The sequence below is a fragment of the Colletotrichum godetiae genome, assembly GCF_030913485.1.
Source record: "Colletotrichum godetiae strain CBS 193.32 chromosome Unknown BDP55scaffold_89, whole genome shotgun sequence".
Taxonomy (NCBI): domain Eukaryota; kingdom Fungi; phylum Ascomycota; class Sordariomycetes; order Glomerellales; family Glomerellaceae; genus Colletotrichum; species Colletotrichum godetiae.
In genome coordinates this window covers 98818-114812 of record NW_026851337.1, presented here as the reverse complement: position 1 = coordinate 114812, position 15995 = coordinate 98818, and the positions used below count along the sequence as shown (strand labels likewise).

The 15995-nt window shown below is 48.9% G+C and overlaps 7 protein-coding genes across 7 annotated transcripts; 3 read left to right on the top strand and 4 right to left on the bottom strand.

Annotated features, from left to right (window-relative positions):
* Nucleotides 1-2119: 2119 nt before the first annotated feature.
* Nucleotides 2120-3208, top strand: BDP55DRAFT_698902 (Alpha/Beta hydrolase protein; the record flags this gene model as incomplete). The annotated part of the gene is made up of 5 exons (XM_060577837.1): nucleotides 2120-2259; nucleotides 2314-2353; nucleotides 2418-2542; nucleotides 2605-2800; nucleotides 2864-3208. 5 exons carry the CDS (start codon nucleotides 2120-2122, stop codon nucleotides 3206-3208), a joined length of 846 nt encoding a protein of 281 aa, XP_060422372.1.
* A 591-nt stretch (nucleotides 3209-3799) lies between these two features.
* On the bottom strand, nucleotides 3800-4935 carry BDP55DRAFT_638623 (ribosomal S3Ae family protein; the record flags this gene model as incomplete). The annotated part of the gene is made up of 5 exons (XM_060573139.1): nucleotides 3800-3943; nucleotides 4007-4508; nucleotides 4630-4655; nucleotides 4732-4816; nucleotides 4922-4935. 5 exons carry the CDS (start codon nucleotides 4933-4935, stop codon nucleotides 3800-3802), a joined length of 771 nt encoding a protein of 256 aa, XP_060422371.1.
* A 1141-nt stretch (nucleotides 4936-6076) lies between these two features.
* On the bottom strand, nucleotides 6077-6852 carry BDP55DRAFT_623395 (uncharacterized protein; the record flags this gene model as incomplete). The annotated part of the gene is made up of 2 exons (XM_060571383.1): nucleotides 6292-6852; nucleotides 6077-6242 (listed from the first exon to the last, which is right to left on the bottom strand). Exons 1-2 carry the CDS (start codon nucleotides 6555-6557, stop codon nucleotides 6077-6079), a joined length of 432 nt encoding a protein of 143 aa, XP_060422370.1. The 5' UTR covers nucleotides 6558-6852.
* Nucleotides 6853-7629: 777 nt separating this feature from the next.
* On the bottom strand, nucleotides 7630-10632 carry BDP55DRAFT_425405 (GTP cyclohydrolase II). The gene is made up of 19 exons (XM_060567481.1): nucleotides 10162-10632; nucleotides 9966-10084; nucleotides 9887-9895; nucleotides 9826-9829; nucleotides 9669-9734; nucleotides 9480-9619; nucleotides 9375-9418; nucleotides 9288-9325; nucleotides 9164-9233; nucleotides 9072-9105; nucleotides 8958-9013; nucleotides 8864-8906; nucleotides 8726-8808; nucleotides 8522-8677; nucleotides 8463-8466; nucleotides 8110-8356; nucleotides 7965-8050; nucleotides 7833-7902; nucleotides 7630-7766 (listed from the first exon to the last, which is right to left on the bottom strand). Exons 1-19 carry the CDS (start codon nucleotides 10458-10460, stop codon nucleotides 7754-7756), a joined length of 1581 nt encoding a protein of 526 aa, XP_060422369.1. The 5' UTR covers nucleotides 10461-10632; the 3' UTR covers nucleotides 7630-7753.
* A 612-nt stretch (nucleotides 10633-11244) lies between these two features.
* Nucleotides 11245-12113, top strand: BDP55DRAFT_685230 (uncharacterized protein). The gene has a single exon (XM_060576440.1). It carries the CDS (start codon nucleotides 11480-11482, stop codon nucleotides 11720-11722), a length of 243 nt encoding a protein of 80 aa, XP_060422368.1. The 5' UTR covers nucleotides 11245-11479; the 3' UTR covers nucleotides 11723-12113.
* An 809-nt stretch (nucleotides 12114-12922) lies between these two features.
* Nucleotides 12923-13527, top strand: BDP55DRAFT_698899 (transcription elongation factor Elf1 like-domain-containing protein; the record flags this gene model as incomplete). The annotated part of the gene is made up of 4 exons (XM_060577836.1): nucleotides 12923-12967; nucleotides 13053-13191; nucleotides 13254-13301; nucleotides 13376-13527. 4 exons carry the CDS (start codon nucleotides 12923-12925, stop codon nucleotides 13525-13527), a joined length of 384 nt encoding a protein of 127 aa, XP_060422367.1.
* Nucleotides 13528-13681: 154 nt separating this feature from the next.
* On the bottom strand, nucleotides 13682-14693 carry BDP55DRAFT_566915 (uracil phosphoribosyltransferase; the record flags this gene model as incomplete). Its single annotated transcript, XM_060570548.1, has 4 exons — nucleotides 13682-13733; nucleotides 13791-13807; nucleotides 13870-14383; nucleotides 14527-14693. 4 exons carry the CDS (start codon nucleotides 14691-14693, stop codon nucleotides 13682-13684), a joined length of 750 nt encoding a protein of 249 aa, XP_060422366.1.
* Nucleotides 14694-15995: the final 1302 nt, after the last annotated feature.

Sequence of the window (15995 nt, the reverse complement as noted above, 5' to 3'; positions counted from 1 at the left end):
TTTTTTTTATATTTTAGGGTCGATATATTTTTAATAGATAAACGAAAAGAAGACCTTTTAGTTTATTTTATTATTAAGACTTATTTTATAGTTTTTTTATTATATCTAGACTAATAAAGTTACTTTAAAAAGGGCCTATTTGATTTAATATCCGTTTAAGGCCCCTAGGTAGAGGTCGTTTATTTTTTTAACCGCTTTAATGTAATTATTTATTTAGGTTATTATTATATTATTATTTAATATTTAATAATTATAATTTAGGGGTTTTTTATATTTCTATACCCTCTCTAGTCTTAACGATCTTTTAATAAAAAAATAAGCGATTTTCTTTTTTGTATTTTAGTTATTTTAAATAAAGTAATTTAATAAGATCGTTAAAAAAAGCTATTATTATAGGGCTAAACTTTTTATTTATAATATTTTATTAATTACTTCCCCTATATAATAGCGGTATATATACCTTTTTATTTTTCTTACTTCCTTTTTTTTTTTTTTTATACCTAAATTGGCGGGTTTTTAGGTTATTATTGGCTACCGTTATTATTTAATATTAGAATTTAATTTTACTTTTCATTTTAACCTAGATATAATATAGGGTATAATATACCCCCGGTAGGTAGAACTAAAGCCCTAATTATTTTAATATTAACTAAAAGTCGGCAAGCTCTATATTTATAATTAATAAAAAACGCTTATAGTTCGTCTATATTAATATTTATTATTTTAAGAAATATTAGTATACTATTAATATATTCTTCTTTATTTTAGTCGCCTACGTTATATTAGTCCTATATTTTTATTTTATATTAGTTATATTAGTTTATAAAAATTTAAGAATTATATAAGGTATAATTAAGTATTATAATTAAGAAAAATATAAAAGGTAGGTTTAATATATTATATAAATTTAAACTTAATATTTTTATAAAATTATTATAAGAATTAGTTTTTCTCTTTAGGCTAGGTTTTACCGAAGATTCGCTAAGCCTCGGCCGTAGCCTTATAGCTAGGCTATATCGAGCCTTAGCTATAGCCTTATAGCTGAGCTAGGCCTGGTTGGGTGCCCGTGTACTGGGCACCCTTATAATAAATTTCTTTTAAGTTCTAGCCCTATAACTAAATAGCTAACTTCACTTACTTTAATATATATAAAACCTCTTAATATTAGCTTATATAAATAACTAGATCTAATATAATAAACTTTTAATTATATAAATTAATAAACCTTTTAATAATACTCTTTAATTTATAATAAAATATCTTCTTATATTAAAAGTTCTTCTAAATATAATTTTAAATTTAATATTAATTTATTAAATCTTTTAGTTTATATTAGCCTAGTTATTTATAAAATCAATAGTTTTATTTAAATAGATTTTATATTATTAAAAGGCTTTATATTAGTCTTTAGGCTTATCTTTATTAATTATAATTACTTTAGTGTTAAGCTGGCCGAGGGCGTCTAGCTTTAAAGGGGCCGACTTATTAATTAATATTATTAACTAATATGTACTATAGTGTTTATTTAATAGTATTTGCTTAATAGTTTTACTTATAAATAGTAAAATAGTATTTATATTTATATATAATATAGAAGATAACAAAGATAAAGAGAATCTTTATAAGTTTTAGTATAGTAAAGTAGTAAAATATTAACTATATTAGCCCTTTCTTTAAAAGCCTTTATATTTAAAGTTAATCTTTGACGCCTATAAAGCTAGAAAAAAACCACTATATTAATCATATAGTTATATTAATTAAAAGAAATATTTACTATTAGTTTTACTATATAGTTAAGTTAGCTGAATAATATAGTTAAAGTAGCCGGTTTTATAAAATATAGCTAATAATCAATATTGAAACTTTGTTAGATCACATCTTTTACTTGTTGTTATAGCGCTTAAAGTAGACCAGTTAAGGCCCGGGCCTTCTTTATGTTCCTCCTGTTCCTCATTAGTGGGACAAGCAATCGTCACGACCCACCGGGAAGGCAAAAAACCAACGGCATGGTCCAGGCTAACCAAACTCATCGTCAACAACCCCTTGAACTGGGGGCATGATGGCTACTTCACGGGCTGTTATGCGACGGAATGTTGTCATTGGTCTCAACTCAAGGCGGATGTTGTCCTCGCATAGCAGGTTGACGTTGTCTTATGACCTGCATGAGCCTAGCAAGCGACCTGTTGGCGGGTCCTCCAACCCCATCATTTTTCTTCATGGTCTTTTCGGATCCAAGAAGAACAACAGGAGTATCAGCAAGCAAGTTAATCTCCGAGTCAAAGGCTCCGATACGGCATGCTGACCGCTATGTAGAGTTCTTGCTCGTGACTTGGGTAGACCTGTGTATGCTCTGGTAAGATCCCTATAGGCTGCATCCGCCAGCATGCCGGAAGGGTTTTCACTGAGATTCTGACCAGGACCTACGCAACCATGGCGAATCGCCTCACGCGAAGCAGCACGACTATGTGCACATGGCAGATGACGTTGCCGGATTCATGGATCAGCATAGACTGAAAATGCCCACTGTCATCGGTCACTCAATGTGAGTGGTATCCGTTCAAGGACGTTACGCTGCTGCATGCTAACTAAGACAAACCATCTCAGGGGAGCCAAAGCTGCCATGACCCTTGCATTGAAATCCCCTGAGCTCGTGCAAGATATCGTGGCGGTTGACAATGCGCCCGTCGATGCTGTCTTGGAGAGCTCATTCAGCAAGTACATTCAGGGCTTGAGAAGAATTGAAGCAGCGGACATTACGAAGCAGGCCGAAGCAGACGAAATACTGAAGGAATATGAGGATGTGAGCTTTATCCTTTTCAACCTAAGGTGGTTCACTCTATTGACCATGCTTACGATACGTCAGTCTCTTCCTATCCGGCAGTTCCTGCTGGGCAATTTATATCGGCCCGAGGCTGGAAAGCCGCAGCAAAAGTTTCGGGTGCCCCTCGACATTATTAGCCGGTCTCTGAACCACATGGGCGACTTCCCGTTCAAGGACCCAACGAAGACTCGATTCGAAAAGCCTGCTCTGTTTGTCCGGGGAACCCAAAGCAAGTACGTGCCGGATGACGTTCTACCGACGATTGGGCAATTCTTCCCCAAGTTTCGACTCGCGGATCTTGATGCCGGGCACTGGTGCATTTCAGAGAAACCAGAAGAGTTTCGTCAAGGTATGTTATCGATCTATTATGAAGACTCAAGAGACTGATCACTCCTCTGCAGCGGTGGTTGAGTTCCTAAAGGACCAGGACCAGGACTAGAGGATGTTGACTGGTGCAGTCGTTTCACTCATCCATCTGGTACTAATTATCTACGTACAAGAAGCGAGTGGGGGGATAAGGGCGTTGGCATTTATTTAGACTGGGCAGATGTTCGAGACGAGGCCACTTAGACTTGCTATAGACACAATCCCACAAGGGACTTTTCGTACGCCATGGTACTGAGGATTGCTCAGGTGGCCCTCGTAAGTCGTGGTCTCGCACGAGCTAGGAGAAATGAGCAAAGTCGTGATGGCCAGGCCGTCAGCATACCTCAGGCTGGAGTGCGAAGTTCCCAATGAAGGGGGGCAGCATCGCAGTTCCCACACCCGCGCCAGACAACTCGCAGCCAGGCTGCGTACACGTTACACAAAGCGTCTTTGAAGAATTGACCGTTTACCATTTTGAGGTACCCTAGACCCGCAGCCGCCTTATATGCTACGCCATGTGCAACGACCTAAAACAATGCCGAATTTGTTTCCCGGCCGGTAGAGCCAGAGTCCCCTTCTGCCGAAGCATCCATCATGCAGGGCCTGATTCCTTTAAACCTCCTCAAGAACGCGCTCCTTGAACTCCCGCTCAACCTTCTGTCCCTGGTCGTCGGTACCAGACTCGCCGTGGAGACCCATGAGAGCACCGAGATCGAACTTCGGCTGCTTGAGGAGCTTGACCTTGCGGATGTGGACCTGAGAAGGTATTAGTACCATTTGACCACTGACAATGTTAGGGCAAGGGTAAATGGTGCTTACGTTCTGCAGGGGGTAGATGCCCTGGGTAGACTTCTCGATCTCACGACCAATGACCTCGGGGATGAGCTTGGAGGTCAGCTGGGTGAGAGTGCAGGTGGAGGCCTCGCGCTGGATGATCTCAGTCATCTTGCGGCGGATGGCACGGATTTGCGAAGAGGCAGCGTATGTCGTCTTCTTGATCTGGTTAGGGCGGCGCTTGGTGAAAGCGATGGCGAAGAGGCGGAGGAGGTAGTCGTCGGTGGTCTTGACGGTGACGTTGGCCTCAATGAGAGTCTGCCACTTGCGGACAAGGGAGCGGAGCTTGTCGGAGGTGAAGTCGAGGCCGTGGAAGTTGGTCAGGCAGTTCTTGCCCTGGACCTCGTCGACGCGGAGCTTAACCTTGCGGAAAGCGTGGTCCTCATCCTTCTGGAGATCAGCCAGAGAGACTTCCAGAATGCGGCCCTTCAGGGCGTCGTTGGCGTTCTTGAGACCGGTGGTTCTGTTGACCAGGGTCTTGCCGACACTAGAAGACGCGCGCTGTCAGCACCCAAATGTCCAGTAGCTCAATTCCTTCTCGCACTCGGCTGTCGATGATGGCTGCATGTCGAATGCCGATAGACGTCGGGTTTGGGCTGGAAACTCACTCGCGAACGTTGAAAGGCGCGGGGGCCTATGGGGAAAAAATTATAGTCAGCATATTGCACCGACGGCTTGGAGACTTATTTCGAGTGATGTCAATCACATACCTTGATCTGGTACCAGTCCTTGCGGGTGAAGGGGTCCACGGTCTTCTTCTTGAGACCCTTCTTGCCCTTGGACAATCTCTTGTTCCTACGAGAGAAACACTGATTAGCTGCTGTTGAAAGACTACGCCTGCGAGACGACGATTGCGGCGGGCATATCGTCGTCAATTCGTCCGGAGATTGTGGTGCTCACTTTCCAACAGCCATTTTGGGCGGCTGTTAATTGTCTGGCGGATGAACGGTGGTTGTTGAAAGGTTTGGAGGGGTGGTGGTTTCGCTGGTGATAAAATTCAAGATGCGAGAATGTGTGGCTCGAAAATCTTAGCGAGTGTGCCCCGTTCGAATTATGTAATCCAGGTTTCTCCAGCTTGTGGCACTGTGCCTGCCCCTGCCCCGGCCACGCCAGGGCAAGCACCGCGTGGGTCCTGTAAGCAATCAGCACAGTAATCGACTATCTATCCCACCCTTAGCACTGTAAGTCACGTGATACACATTTTTTCACCATTCCCAGACACAGAAGACAGCCCCAAGAGTTCCACTTAGCAGACGTCAGTGTCTCTGCAAATTTCCAGTCAATGCTTCCAATTGGTTGGCTTTTCAAGATCCCTTTGGCCAGTGACATGTCATCACAATGCCCCGGCACCCCCAGTCAGAATGAAGACATTAAACCTGGAAGATACGGAGCATCACAGCCAGAAGTCAGCCCCGCCTCTCGGAGCAATGTGGGCGTGCTATGCCTCCACATCGTGGTGATCGGTGAACGGGTCTCCCGCCTTACCGATTACATTCATTCACTTCTGTCAATGGGCAAAATAGTATTATGTATTCTCACGCTTACGCTTACGCTTACACTTTGACTAAATGTGTAGACTTATGTACCCTTTATGTTCTGTTCTGTTTGACGTACGTACGGGTATCACATCTTTAACAACCTTATAAACCTAAACGTCTTCAAAAATCATACAACGCCATTGAACGAACAACGCTGATTTCGCGTCTGTCATCGGAAAGATGCACCCCTCAAGCGTTTCCGAGCCCACAACATTAACGCCCTGGCGCAAAATCATATCCGAGTCTCACTAACGTCGATGCTTTTAAATCGACCATCCCGTACCAATGTCCGGCCGCGTTCTTATTTCTTCGCGCCTTCTCTCCTCTCGTTCTCGTTGTCCTTCTTGCTCAAATACCAGCCGGGAGCAAAACAACCCTTGCCAGTGTCTTTTCTTCTTCGCGGTGTCCGGAGACGCGGAACGCTCGATTTGAGTCGAATCTCCCAGCCACAGTGGCTACCGTTGGTCGACCCGGGGAAGCCCCCCCCCCTTCTCGGTTCATTACAGCATTGTCGGTCTTATACGTCTTCTTCCTTATCATCACTGCGCCGTTCTCCATCCCAAGCATCAAAGTTGGGAAAGCTGAAATAGCCGTTCGAGTCTGGCCACACTGGTATCAGTAATTTGATCGTCGAATGCTGGCATCGTGACAGTCTACGAACAAGATTGATGTTCTCGATGGCCCTGAACTCGATTCGTTGTCGGAATGGCCATGTCTTCGGCGCTGAGCGACGTCATATGGGGAGTGGCCCCCGACGTCGGCGAGTACTCGGGAGGATGACCCGAGTATACGGCAACGCGGCTGAGGAGTTCAGTGGCCCTTTGCGACGATTGCGGGCTCGATATAGCGCCACGGCTGGCATTTGATGTTGTTGTGATGGTAGGTTCCGTCGCGCTGGCTCTCAGTAGCCTTGGCCGGCGTCGACGATCTGGCCGAGGTGATGCCTCTCTCCTCCGCACGCCGTCCGTGTCTCGAAGGTCTCGGGAAACGGTGGCCATCGCTTTGAACGAATGTCTTGGTATGAATTTGGGCGAGGTCGATAAAGGTACGATGGCAATCGACTTTGCAAAACTGCAACGGCTATGGGATGACGGGGAACCATGATTGCTATGTTGCGCCCCTCGTCAAGTGGGCGTTCTGCACGTTAACAACAAGCCATCACCTCCGGCTACTCGGCGGGAACGTCGGTTCCTTGGGGACGGGCGAGCCCGGTCGACGGTTTTCCGCTGACAGTACCAGCGTGCCATCATTGGACCACATGGCCGGTGCCTGATGGGGAACCGGCTCCCAACTATGTGTCTGGTGTTGTATGGGTCGGTGAGCATCTGTTTGGGCACTTATACGCAAAGGCCATGCATGGCCGGCGTCACGCCTGCAGCCATTGTGGGGTTACCAACCGCTTCGTTGACCACCTCCCGTGAGGTCCCGCTCAGTCGAGTCCAATCAAGGCCACCCACGGCCATGGCACTCCAAGACCGGTCAAGCACACAGGTAATACACAGTTCGAGCCGGTGTATACCGCACAGCCATACCTTAGGTAGTCACGGTAGTAGGTATATCCGTATAGGATTCTGCATCGCAACATCCCCGGTCAGCCCGCAGACGAGGTCGGGCCTATCCATACCCCAACCTGGTTTCTTCGCAGCCGAGTGGTGCGACAATCATGGGCGATGGTCGTCTTTTGACAGTGGTCGACTCTCGCGACTCCGTGTATTCATTAATATGTTGCAGTTGCTTCTCTTACCTTTGCATTGTTGCTATACAAGTCAATTTCACAGAGGCAAGCTATGTCAATGGCCTCGGGATTGGTTCCTGACTACATGCGCTGCTTTATCTGCATTCTGTCTGATACATGCGGCTTGGCTTCAGGCAATAACAGCTGGCCAATGTGCCACTACTCTTGGCTTTCCCTCCTCGCCTGGCTTTGGTCTACAGGTACAAGACTAGCGTAGGCATACCACACATAAGTTCTTCTCTGTCTTCCGTCAAGGCATTGCTATCGGCACTGGCAATGGCGCAGGTTTTCCACGGAGACACCAATAGCACCATCTTGCACAGGAGCTCTATCGGTTCTAACCCAAGCCGACGTCTTTTCATCATCTAGACCAAGTACTACAACTGCCTGTGTCATCACCCCAAGCTGGCTGTATTGCTTCTTCTCGCCCCCTCCCCGCGAGTACTAATTTTGCAGGAGCTAATGATCGAGACTGTGAAGTAAGGATATCGTCAGTCATGCATAATGCCCGCAATCCGGGGAAAGTAGGGAGACTTACTCTTCCCACATCCTACCCTGCACAGCTCTCAACTCTTCTTCTGTCATGCGCTTTCCGGCGGTGAAGTAACCTAGGACAACAGATCTCATCAGTGACTGACAGCGGGCCACGTTCCCCTTCTCGCTTGCATACCTGCAGTAATCTTTGCGTCAATCTCGACACGAGAATCTGCGGGAATCCACTCCTCGGGGAGCTCAACACGCTCGTGAATGGGAATTCTACAGTAATTGTTAGCAAGGATCTAGAATGCTGACACTCACAGGAGAATTCTCATTACCCTTGTCCTACAATGGCGTCGTGTTTCATGCTGTTGTGGTTCACGTTAGCATCATGGCATCTTGGGCGAAGAGAAGCTACTGACTTGCTCATGCTCAACATCCTGTCAATCTTGCGGATTCCGAGCCAGTGCAGGATATCGGGCATGAGGGCCTGGAAGCGCATGTCCTTCACGCCAGCAATGTTCTCTGTTCTCTTGAAATAGTCCGATGCTCGGTCTTCGCCCCGCTTACGGGCGTTGTACACGACTTTGTAATCAGTTAGCAGCCTGTCGTGAACGTGCAACCTTTATCGCCCGCGTGTACTCTTCACACGAGCTAGAAACGAATAATGGACAAGTAGGGTGGAACGTACGATACTGAATCACTGTTGTCAACACATGTTAATCACTCTTGGGACTGGCCAATGCTCACCTTGGTCACTTCGCCGAGGGCTCTGCCCTCTTTCCGGAAGTAAATGACAACACCACTGCCGCCGTTCTGGGCCTCCTTGACTGCCTCTTCGATACCGAATATGAGGTAAGGGCGGCAAGTGCAGATATCGGATCCAAAAACGTCGCTACCATTGCACTAGTAGCGGTTAATGGTGAGATCGCCGCTTGCAGTGAGACGACAAACCTCGTCGTGGATACGCAAAGCCAGTCGTACCGACTCGTCGGACATCTTGGCCGGATCGCCAAAACAGTATACTGTCAAGCCACCTACATGATGCCCATTGTTAGTTCGTCCTCTCACTCGAAGGCTGGGTGCTATTACCTATGGGAGGCAGGAACACCTTGATATCGTTGCGGGTGATCAGCTATGACAAATGATCAGCGTGCGTTTCTGTGAGGTATGAGGGGCCATCAACCTCTGGGTAGCTTCCACCAGTGTGTTCGAAGAGAGACCTTCGCAAGGCCCCCTCGTCTGGTTGAGATTAGTTGCTGATATCTTCTCGAGCAGTCGTAGTCTGACGAACCGATACCGAATCTTTCAGCTACGCCAGGAAGATACCAAACCTGATTGAAGATCGTGAGCATACTGTGTTGTTTAATCACCGCTGGAAATCTGACTTACCGGCTCGACGGCGAACTTAGTTACAGCCAGCTCTCCGAGCTCATTGAGGCAGACCTTGCCGTCGGGAACACTAGCCAAATCAGCTCCCATAACAGAACCCTCTCCTGGACGTGGCTTCACTCACAGTCTTCCGCTCTTGACACTCTCCTCCAGCTCGGGAAGCTGAAAATTGTCAGACAACGTTATGTTATTCCAGCGAGCGCAATTGTACCTTCATATGTGCCTTGGTGATGGCGATTGTTGGGCGAATATCGACTGTCACGTTTCAGTCTAAAATCTTATGTTGGAGAAAGTGCGTGCCATTTTCTCCACTCACCATTGTGCTTCTCGATAGTGTCCTTGAAGAGCCAGGGGGATAGATGGCCCCAGGGATCCATGGCGACAATCTTCTTGGGATCTCCCCATTGAGGGAAGGGGCCAATCTTAGCAGCTGGCTCCGTATTGGTGAAGTCGGGTCTAGAATCTATGAGTCCATGCGCTGGCTTTGGCGGTAATAATGGCTCACCTATGCTCGAGATTAAGTTGTTTGCTCGCAACAGCGAGAGCATAGTAGATGGAGTAAGAACCACCACTGCGAGTCCGCTGTCAGCTATTTTGTCTCGCAACGTTTATACTCTTCCCTTCAAGATGGCCGAAGGACAGCCCATGCATGGGTCACTCACTGGGCTGAAAACACATGTTAGTTGAAAACGACTCAGCAGGCAGGCAAAGATAAGTACTGACCTCCGACAGCTTGAGATTGGACAATGGTGTCAGCTGATGTTGCTCTTCAGGCGTAAGTAGGGGGGCTAGGTCTACGGACCGTTACGTCTTCCAATGGTAGTCGATGAACGAGAAACAACAACTGGGCCACGACGATGGGGGTCCGATTCGCCCCATTTCATGGTAAGAGGATTGATGCCGATCTGCTTTGGATAAGTCCTGGGATGACAGTATCAGTTAGAAACCTCCGATGATGATAGACAGTAGGTAATGCAGCATCGTAGCTGGAAACATACGTTAGGATGATGCGGGAGGTAAGACCGGAACGCTGGCTGGGCGACGAGGGCACAGCTGGGGCCTGCAAGGTCAAATCGGACGAGGAGCTCTTGGCAGAATCACCAACGACGTCGGAAGGCTCGGGGGTTCGAGATCTTTCAGGGACCTCGCCGGCGACATCAGAGTCAACAGGCAGCTGTTGGTATCGTTGGTTTAGCGAGTCGACGGCAGCCACAAGGTCAGATTGAGTCTGCTGTATGGATTTCAAGGAACTCATGACTTCGGCCAACGAGCCGTCGCCAACGGTAGGGTCGCTCATGACGATCAATTTCTAGTTGTCACACTACAACAGCAGAGCACACAGAGAGAAATCCTGTGAGGAGGCAGCCCGCGTCTTTGAAAGATGCGCCGTGTTGGAGTGAAAGAAGCCGTGAACGGACTGCTGTAATACTTCACGAGGGAAGATGGAGCAGGAGGGACGGCAGAATGGAGAGGAAGACCAGGAAGAGGGAGGAGAAAAGGATGAAGCGATGGAAGGTGTAGAAAGGAAGCTGGACGAATTGAAGTTTAATAGGAGGTGAGTAAGTAAGACAAAGCTAGAGTATAAGGAGAGATGGGGACAGCTATCTCTCGAGAGGCAGGTTATGAAATGATAAGTCGGTGACTACCGATGGCTGGTCCACCGAAAGGCCAAGGATGAGGAACGAGAAGAATGACTATATCGAAGCCAGCGGTGAGGGCTATGTAGTAAACAGCATGAGGGAAGATAGAGATGCACAAAGAAGAGACGGTCGACGCCCCGAGGGAGATCTCGTGACCCCATCGGAAGGCGCCGCGCGTGGTCATTGAGCTGGCCGGACGGGGAGGGCAAGTACCCGCTACCGTGCCCGACTCTTCTTATCCTTGGGTAGCAGGTGATGCGGCACATGGGCTTTCGAATCTCACAGACGTTCCAGTCTCATCTACCTTAGTTCGGGCTGGGGACGGGGGTTGGGGTGCTTCCTACCTGCCATTAATGATTACCTTAGAAGTGGCAAGGTACCTACTCTACCGTCGTCTGGATGTCGAAGTCTGGTCCGCGCTATGTGCAGGTTCCTTACTTATCCACGTTCCTTACTTGTCCACGCATGTGCCAACCTAATTGTCCCCGGCGTGCACCTGCGTCTGTGCCTGCACCTGCACCCACCCCCGCCAACAAGTTACAGCAGATACGCTTACATAACAAATATGATTGAGGGGCAAGTTCTGGGCATAACAACAGACTCGCGCGCATGACATGTAGTACCTTGTTGGCTGTCTATCTTAACTCATGGTCAAGTGCTAATAGGTAGGTAGACTATGAGCTCCGCGATGCCATTGATAAGCATCATTGCTTGTGGAGAATTGGAAGTCCACGATAAAGACGTGCCTTGGTTGTGGACCTATGGCGATGCGGCGGCGGCGCCCAGTTTTGTCGGGTTGCGGGGCCGTCCGCGATCTACCCAGACATCCAGACACCCAGACAAGGACTCAGTGAAGGAGGGGGAAGACAGCTTGATGCGGCCTTCCAGCGCCCAAGATAAGGCGATCGGAGGACCTTAACTTACCTACTCCTACTTTACGTCCAGCAAGCACAAAGGTGCTGAGGCAAGCAACTAGACTAGGGCGCACTGTTATAAGAATACGCTGTTGAAGGCGATGCATAAGGTTTAGAGTATTTTACCTCAAAAGACCCCTCCCTCTCACTCAACCCCTCACTCACCCAGACACATAGATCGTAGACACGAGGTGTCTTACCTGCTTGACCTGCTCACAATAACAATGGGTCGTCCAGTAGCCCATAATACCCCATGTAGAAATGAAATGCGTAAAGTATTTGCCTGGGCCTAGCATTCGCACAGGCGGCAGACAGATGGATGAGACGGGCATGAGCCGCCTCTCAATTTGTGCATCAAGTGCCGGACTCCGATGTCGTTCCTCTGGATGAGGTAGGTAGGGTAGTAGGTAGGTATAGTAAGGTACGGATACCCAAGGCTGGTAAAGCGGGGTCATGTGTGATGGTTTATCGATTGCGTGCTTACCTAAGGCACGCAAGTTCAAGGCGGTCACCCCGCTGTCCCTCTCCGAGTAGCCGTCGTCGAACAACCTACTGCGTACGGTACCTAGAATGCGTCCATGATAGTACCTTGCGGAGTACCTTACTTTTCGGAGTACACCCAGCAGCCCACTGTACGGGTACCTGCTTACCTTGGGCTGGCATGCTCTGAAGGAGATATTAGGAGCCTGGGCAGGCTGATACATAAGGTACAGACCTTTCTAACCTATTGTGGTGAGGCACCTAGGTATGGTGCTCTTTAGGTACCCGACCCAGGTGCCTTCCATAGTACCAGTATAGTCAGAGCTTTTGGGTCCACCGCTACTGGGTTTAAACCTGCTGCACCAGTGCACCATGGTCCCACGCCGCCTCTGCCAAGTACCTAAGTAGAGACCAGCCGCAAAACACATTTGGAAAGTACCTAACCTCCGCTACCTGAAAGTCGCTGTCGCGCATTCCACCGTCGTATCCGTCGCATTTGCCAAATTCTTGACTTCATTCATCACCTGTCACCGAATCATCTTCCCCAAACCACCAGTCTTACTACTTTCCCTTACTTCTGTCCAAGCCTGCGACATATCTGCGCTCACGACTGCGCTCTCGACCACGCACAACGACGAACTACGCAACCGACTATTCTCTTTTGATCTCTGTCTATCTACATTCTACGCGCCGGTCGCGCAAACCAATCAACGGTACTCCACACTATGGGGAAGCGCAAAAGTTCGAGCAAACCTCAAGGCCCGAAGAAGGTTCGTTTACTGTTGAGAAGCTCCACCGTGCCTACGCCTGTAGGCTGGTACGGTTGGCGACGCAGTCACTGACGCCGATTCGCAGAGAGAGGTTCTTCCCTCCAAGTTCACATGCCTCTTCTGCAACCACGAAGACTCCGTCGCTGTAAAGCTGGATAAGAAAGCGGGTGTTGGTTCGTTGGACTGCAGAGTGTGCGGCCAGATGTTTCAGTGCAGCATCAATTGTGAGGCTCTACTCTTGCCATTTCATTTGCTTCCCCCTTCCCAATTGCTAAACCTCAGTCAGACCTCTCGGCCGCCGTGGATGTGTATGGAGAGTGGGTGGACGCTGCAGGTAAGTCCCTTCCTTTAACATCTTAGTCGCTCTCACAAGCACCTCAAGAACATGCACCTGACACATGTCCACAGATGCTGTTGCCAAGGAAGCAGGACCCGTCGGCGGAAGCAATCACAAGACCACAAGCGCTCGGCGCGCCCCTCCGAGCCGGCCAGTAGACGATGACGACGATGACAGGAGATACGGGGGTGAGGGTATCGATATGGATGACGATGAATACTAGATGACCTTGCAACCGCTTGAACGTACATGGGGAGGTGCATTGTGAATGCAGCCCAGGGTCTGGAACACAGGCGGCCGAGGACAGCAGCGCGAGAAGAAACCCAAGCTGAATATCAATGCCATGTTACCTTGGCTTTCAGGACATACAGCCACACTTAAACGGTGTAGAACCTGTCCCCAAAATCGCCGAGGCCGGGGATGATGTAGCTATCACAGCCCATTAGTATGACATAAGCCTCTAAGCATCGCAAGGTGCCGACTTACTTCTTTTCGTCTAGGCCCTGCAGCAAAACGTTTATCAGACTGTGCGATCCGAGGTGGACTAGGGCTGGCTTGTACATACCTGGTCTACAAATGCTGTGACAACTCTCAACTTCGGGAACTTGGCGGTGAAGTTCTGGATACCCTCGGGGCTCGCAATGAGGTTCAGGAACAGAATGCGGTCCTCGGGAACACCACGCGCCTTGAGGACCTGGACTGCCATGATGGCCGAACCACCGGTGGCAAACATGGGATCTAGAAGGAGAACCCAGCGTTGGGCAATATCCTCAGGCAGCTTGTCGTAGAATAGCTTTGGCTGAGCCGTCTCCTCATCGCGTTGAATCAAAATCTTGCCAATTCTGACAGAGCGGCAGCAGTCGCGTAGACCTTGCTCCATGGCCTCGCCAGCACGCATGATGGAGACGCCGCAAATCTTGCCTTGGAACATGAGGCCAGAGTAAGTCCGGCCAATGGGTGTTGTCACGTCATGCTCAACGGTAGGCAAATGGTTCAGGCCTTCCTCCACGAGCAGCCGAATGATGCGGTTGGAGTAGAAAATGAAATCGCCACGCTCCGTGTTCTTGTCTCGGATGATGCTGCCGGAGGTCAGTAAGCCATCAAAGAGGTGTATTTCTAGTTTGTTCTCCCCGTGGACCCGGTGCCTCATAGTAGTCTACCGGGCGCCACGAGAGGCAGGGAGAATACTGGAATAATTCTGAAGCCAGAGTGAGAGGCTTACGTGAGAAGGGCAATGAGCTGAGGCGTCTGGGACAAGACAACAACGTTGTCTAGCTTGATCTCGGTCGAGACTGTGGCCGTGGGCTTTTGACTTTCTGAGCGATACAACGGGCCGACACACTGTGTAGGTCCGCTGCCGCTGGCGGACTTTGATTCTTGACTGGCCATTTCTGAGAAAAGTCGTTGCCGATAGATCAAGATTTACTCGAGAGAAAGGATGGCGATAGTATGGTTAGGAGGGACTGGATGCAAGTGAGAAATACAGAGGTACCGGTACCGGATGGGGTGGGAGGGGTTTCAATGGATTTTGTCCAAGGAAGGCTTGGCTTGGATGCTGAGGTAGAAGGAGGAGGTGAATCAAATGGGCTATGGGGGGGGGGGGGGGGTCGAAAAATCTGGAAACTAGTGAGATGGAAATAGGGCAGCGGCAAGCAAGCTTCCAATGGATCGATATAAAGCATTTTAGGACCAGGTCTTCGCTGGAAGCCAAAAGGGTTGAACGGGGTGAACAGATCGAATGTGTCACGAGACACAATGGAGCTCGCCGTCCCCCGTTGCTCGGGTCAGATAGGTTGCCTACCTATGCCCTGCGCCGAACGTAACGAAGTTGCCCTGCGAGAGAACAATTCTGTCTCGGCTTGTGGGTAGGTGATAATGGAATAGTCAGGGACCTTAGCCATAAACGTGGGAAACACTCGTTTGGCCAGTACCTTCCTTTTTTATGTATTAAGGCACATTAGGTAAGGTATCCGTACCTCACAGCACCCCAGGTCTGGAGCCGCTCAACCTGATGCGCTCACAAGCACCCCTCCAGCGATAAGGATCATGCGGGGGCCTGTCCAGTGTGAGATGTGAGGGGTTGTGTTTTCGTATGGATAAGTTACACCTACCTAGGTTGACGGGATTCAACCCCACCAACCAACCTGCCGAAAAGTAATCTTGCCTACCTGCAAGGTACCTAAGGTGTAATAACCACCTGCTGCAAGCAGCGACGGATTTTGGATGGCTCTAAGCGTTTCTACTCAATAATCGGGGTGTGCACCTATGCATAGCATTTAAATGACCAGGGAAGCAGGTATCCTTCAGTGCTCTCCAAGTGGCACCAGTACCTGCCATACCGTGCCACCTAAGGTACAAGGTAGACCTTAAGGAACCATACTTCCGGTCGGGGGTTGCTAAAAGACCCCGTCCCGCGGGAGCGACGCTAGGCGGCGCGGCAGCCACAGTACGGCAGGAAACTTGTGTCCGGGCGGAGGACAAGCAGACTCAATGCCCGTATCCGTACTTGCCTCCCTACCGCGCGACACGCCATACCTTCCTTCCCTTTCCTTTCTTCCCTCCAATACTTAACAGTATGCGGCTTTGAGGACTCCAGCGCTGGATTTTCCCGAATTGAAATAAATCATCCATCGAAATCTCTCACGTTTGGGATTCGACTTTGTGGGATGCCTTTTCTCTTGTGAATGCGCA

Excerpts from the sequence above, each read along its gene's own strand:
- BDP55DRAFT_425405 (XM_060567481.1), bottom strand. The coding sequence starts at position 10,460 with ATGAGCGACCCTACCGTTGGCGACGGCTCGTTGGCCGAAGTCATGAGT. Across the intron at positions 10,085-10,161 it reads ACCTCCCGCATCATCCTAAC|GACTTATCCAAAGCAGATCG; the intron begins GTATGTTTCCAG and ends CTGTCATCCCAG. Across the intron at positions 7,903-7,964 it reads TGACGCAAAGATTACTGCAG|GTTACTTCACCGCCGGAAAG; the intron begins GTATGCAAGCGA and ends CTGTTGTCCTAG.
- BDP55DRAFT_685230 (XM_060576440.1), top strand. The coding sequence starts at position 11,480 with ATGAGCTCCGCGATGCCATTGATAAGCATCATTGCTTGTGGAGAATTG.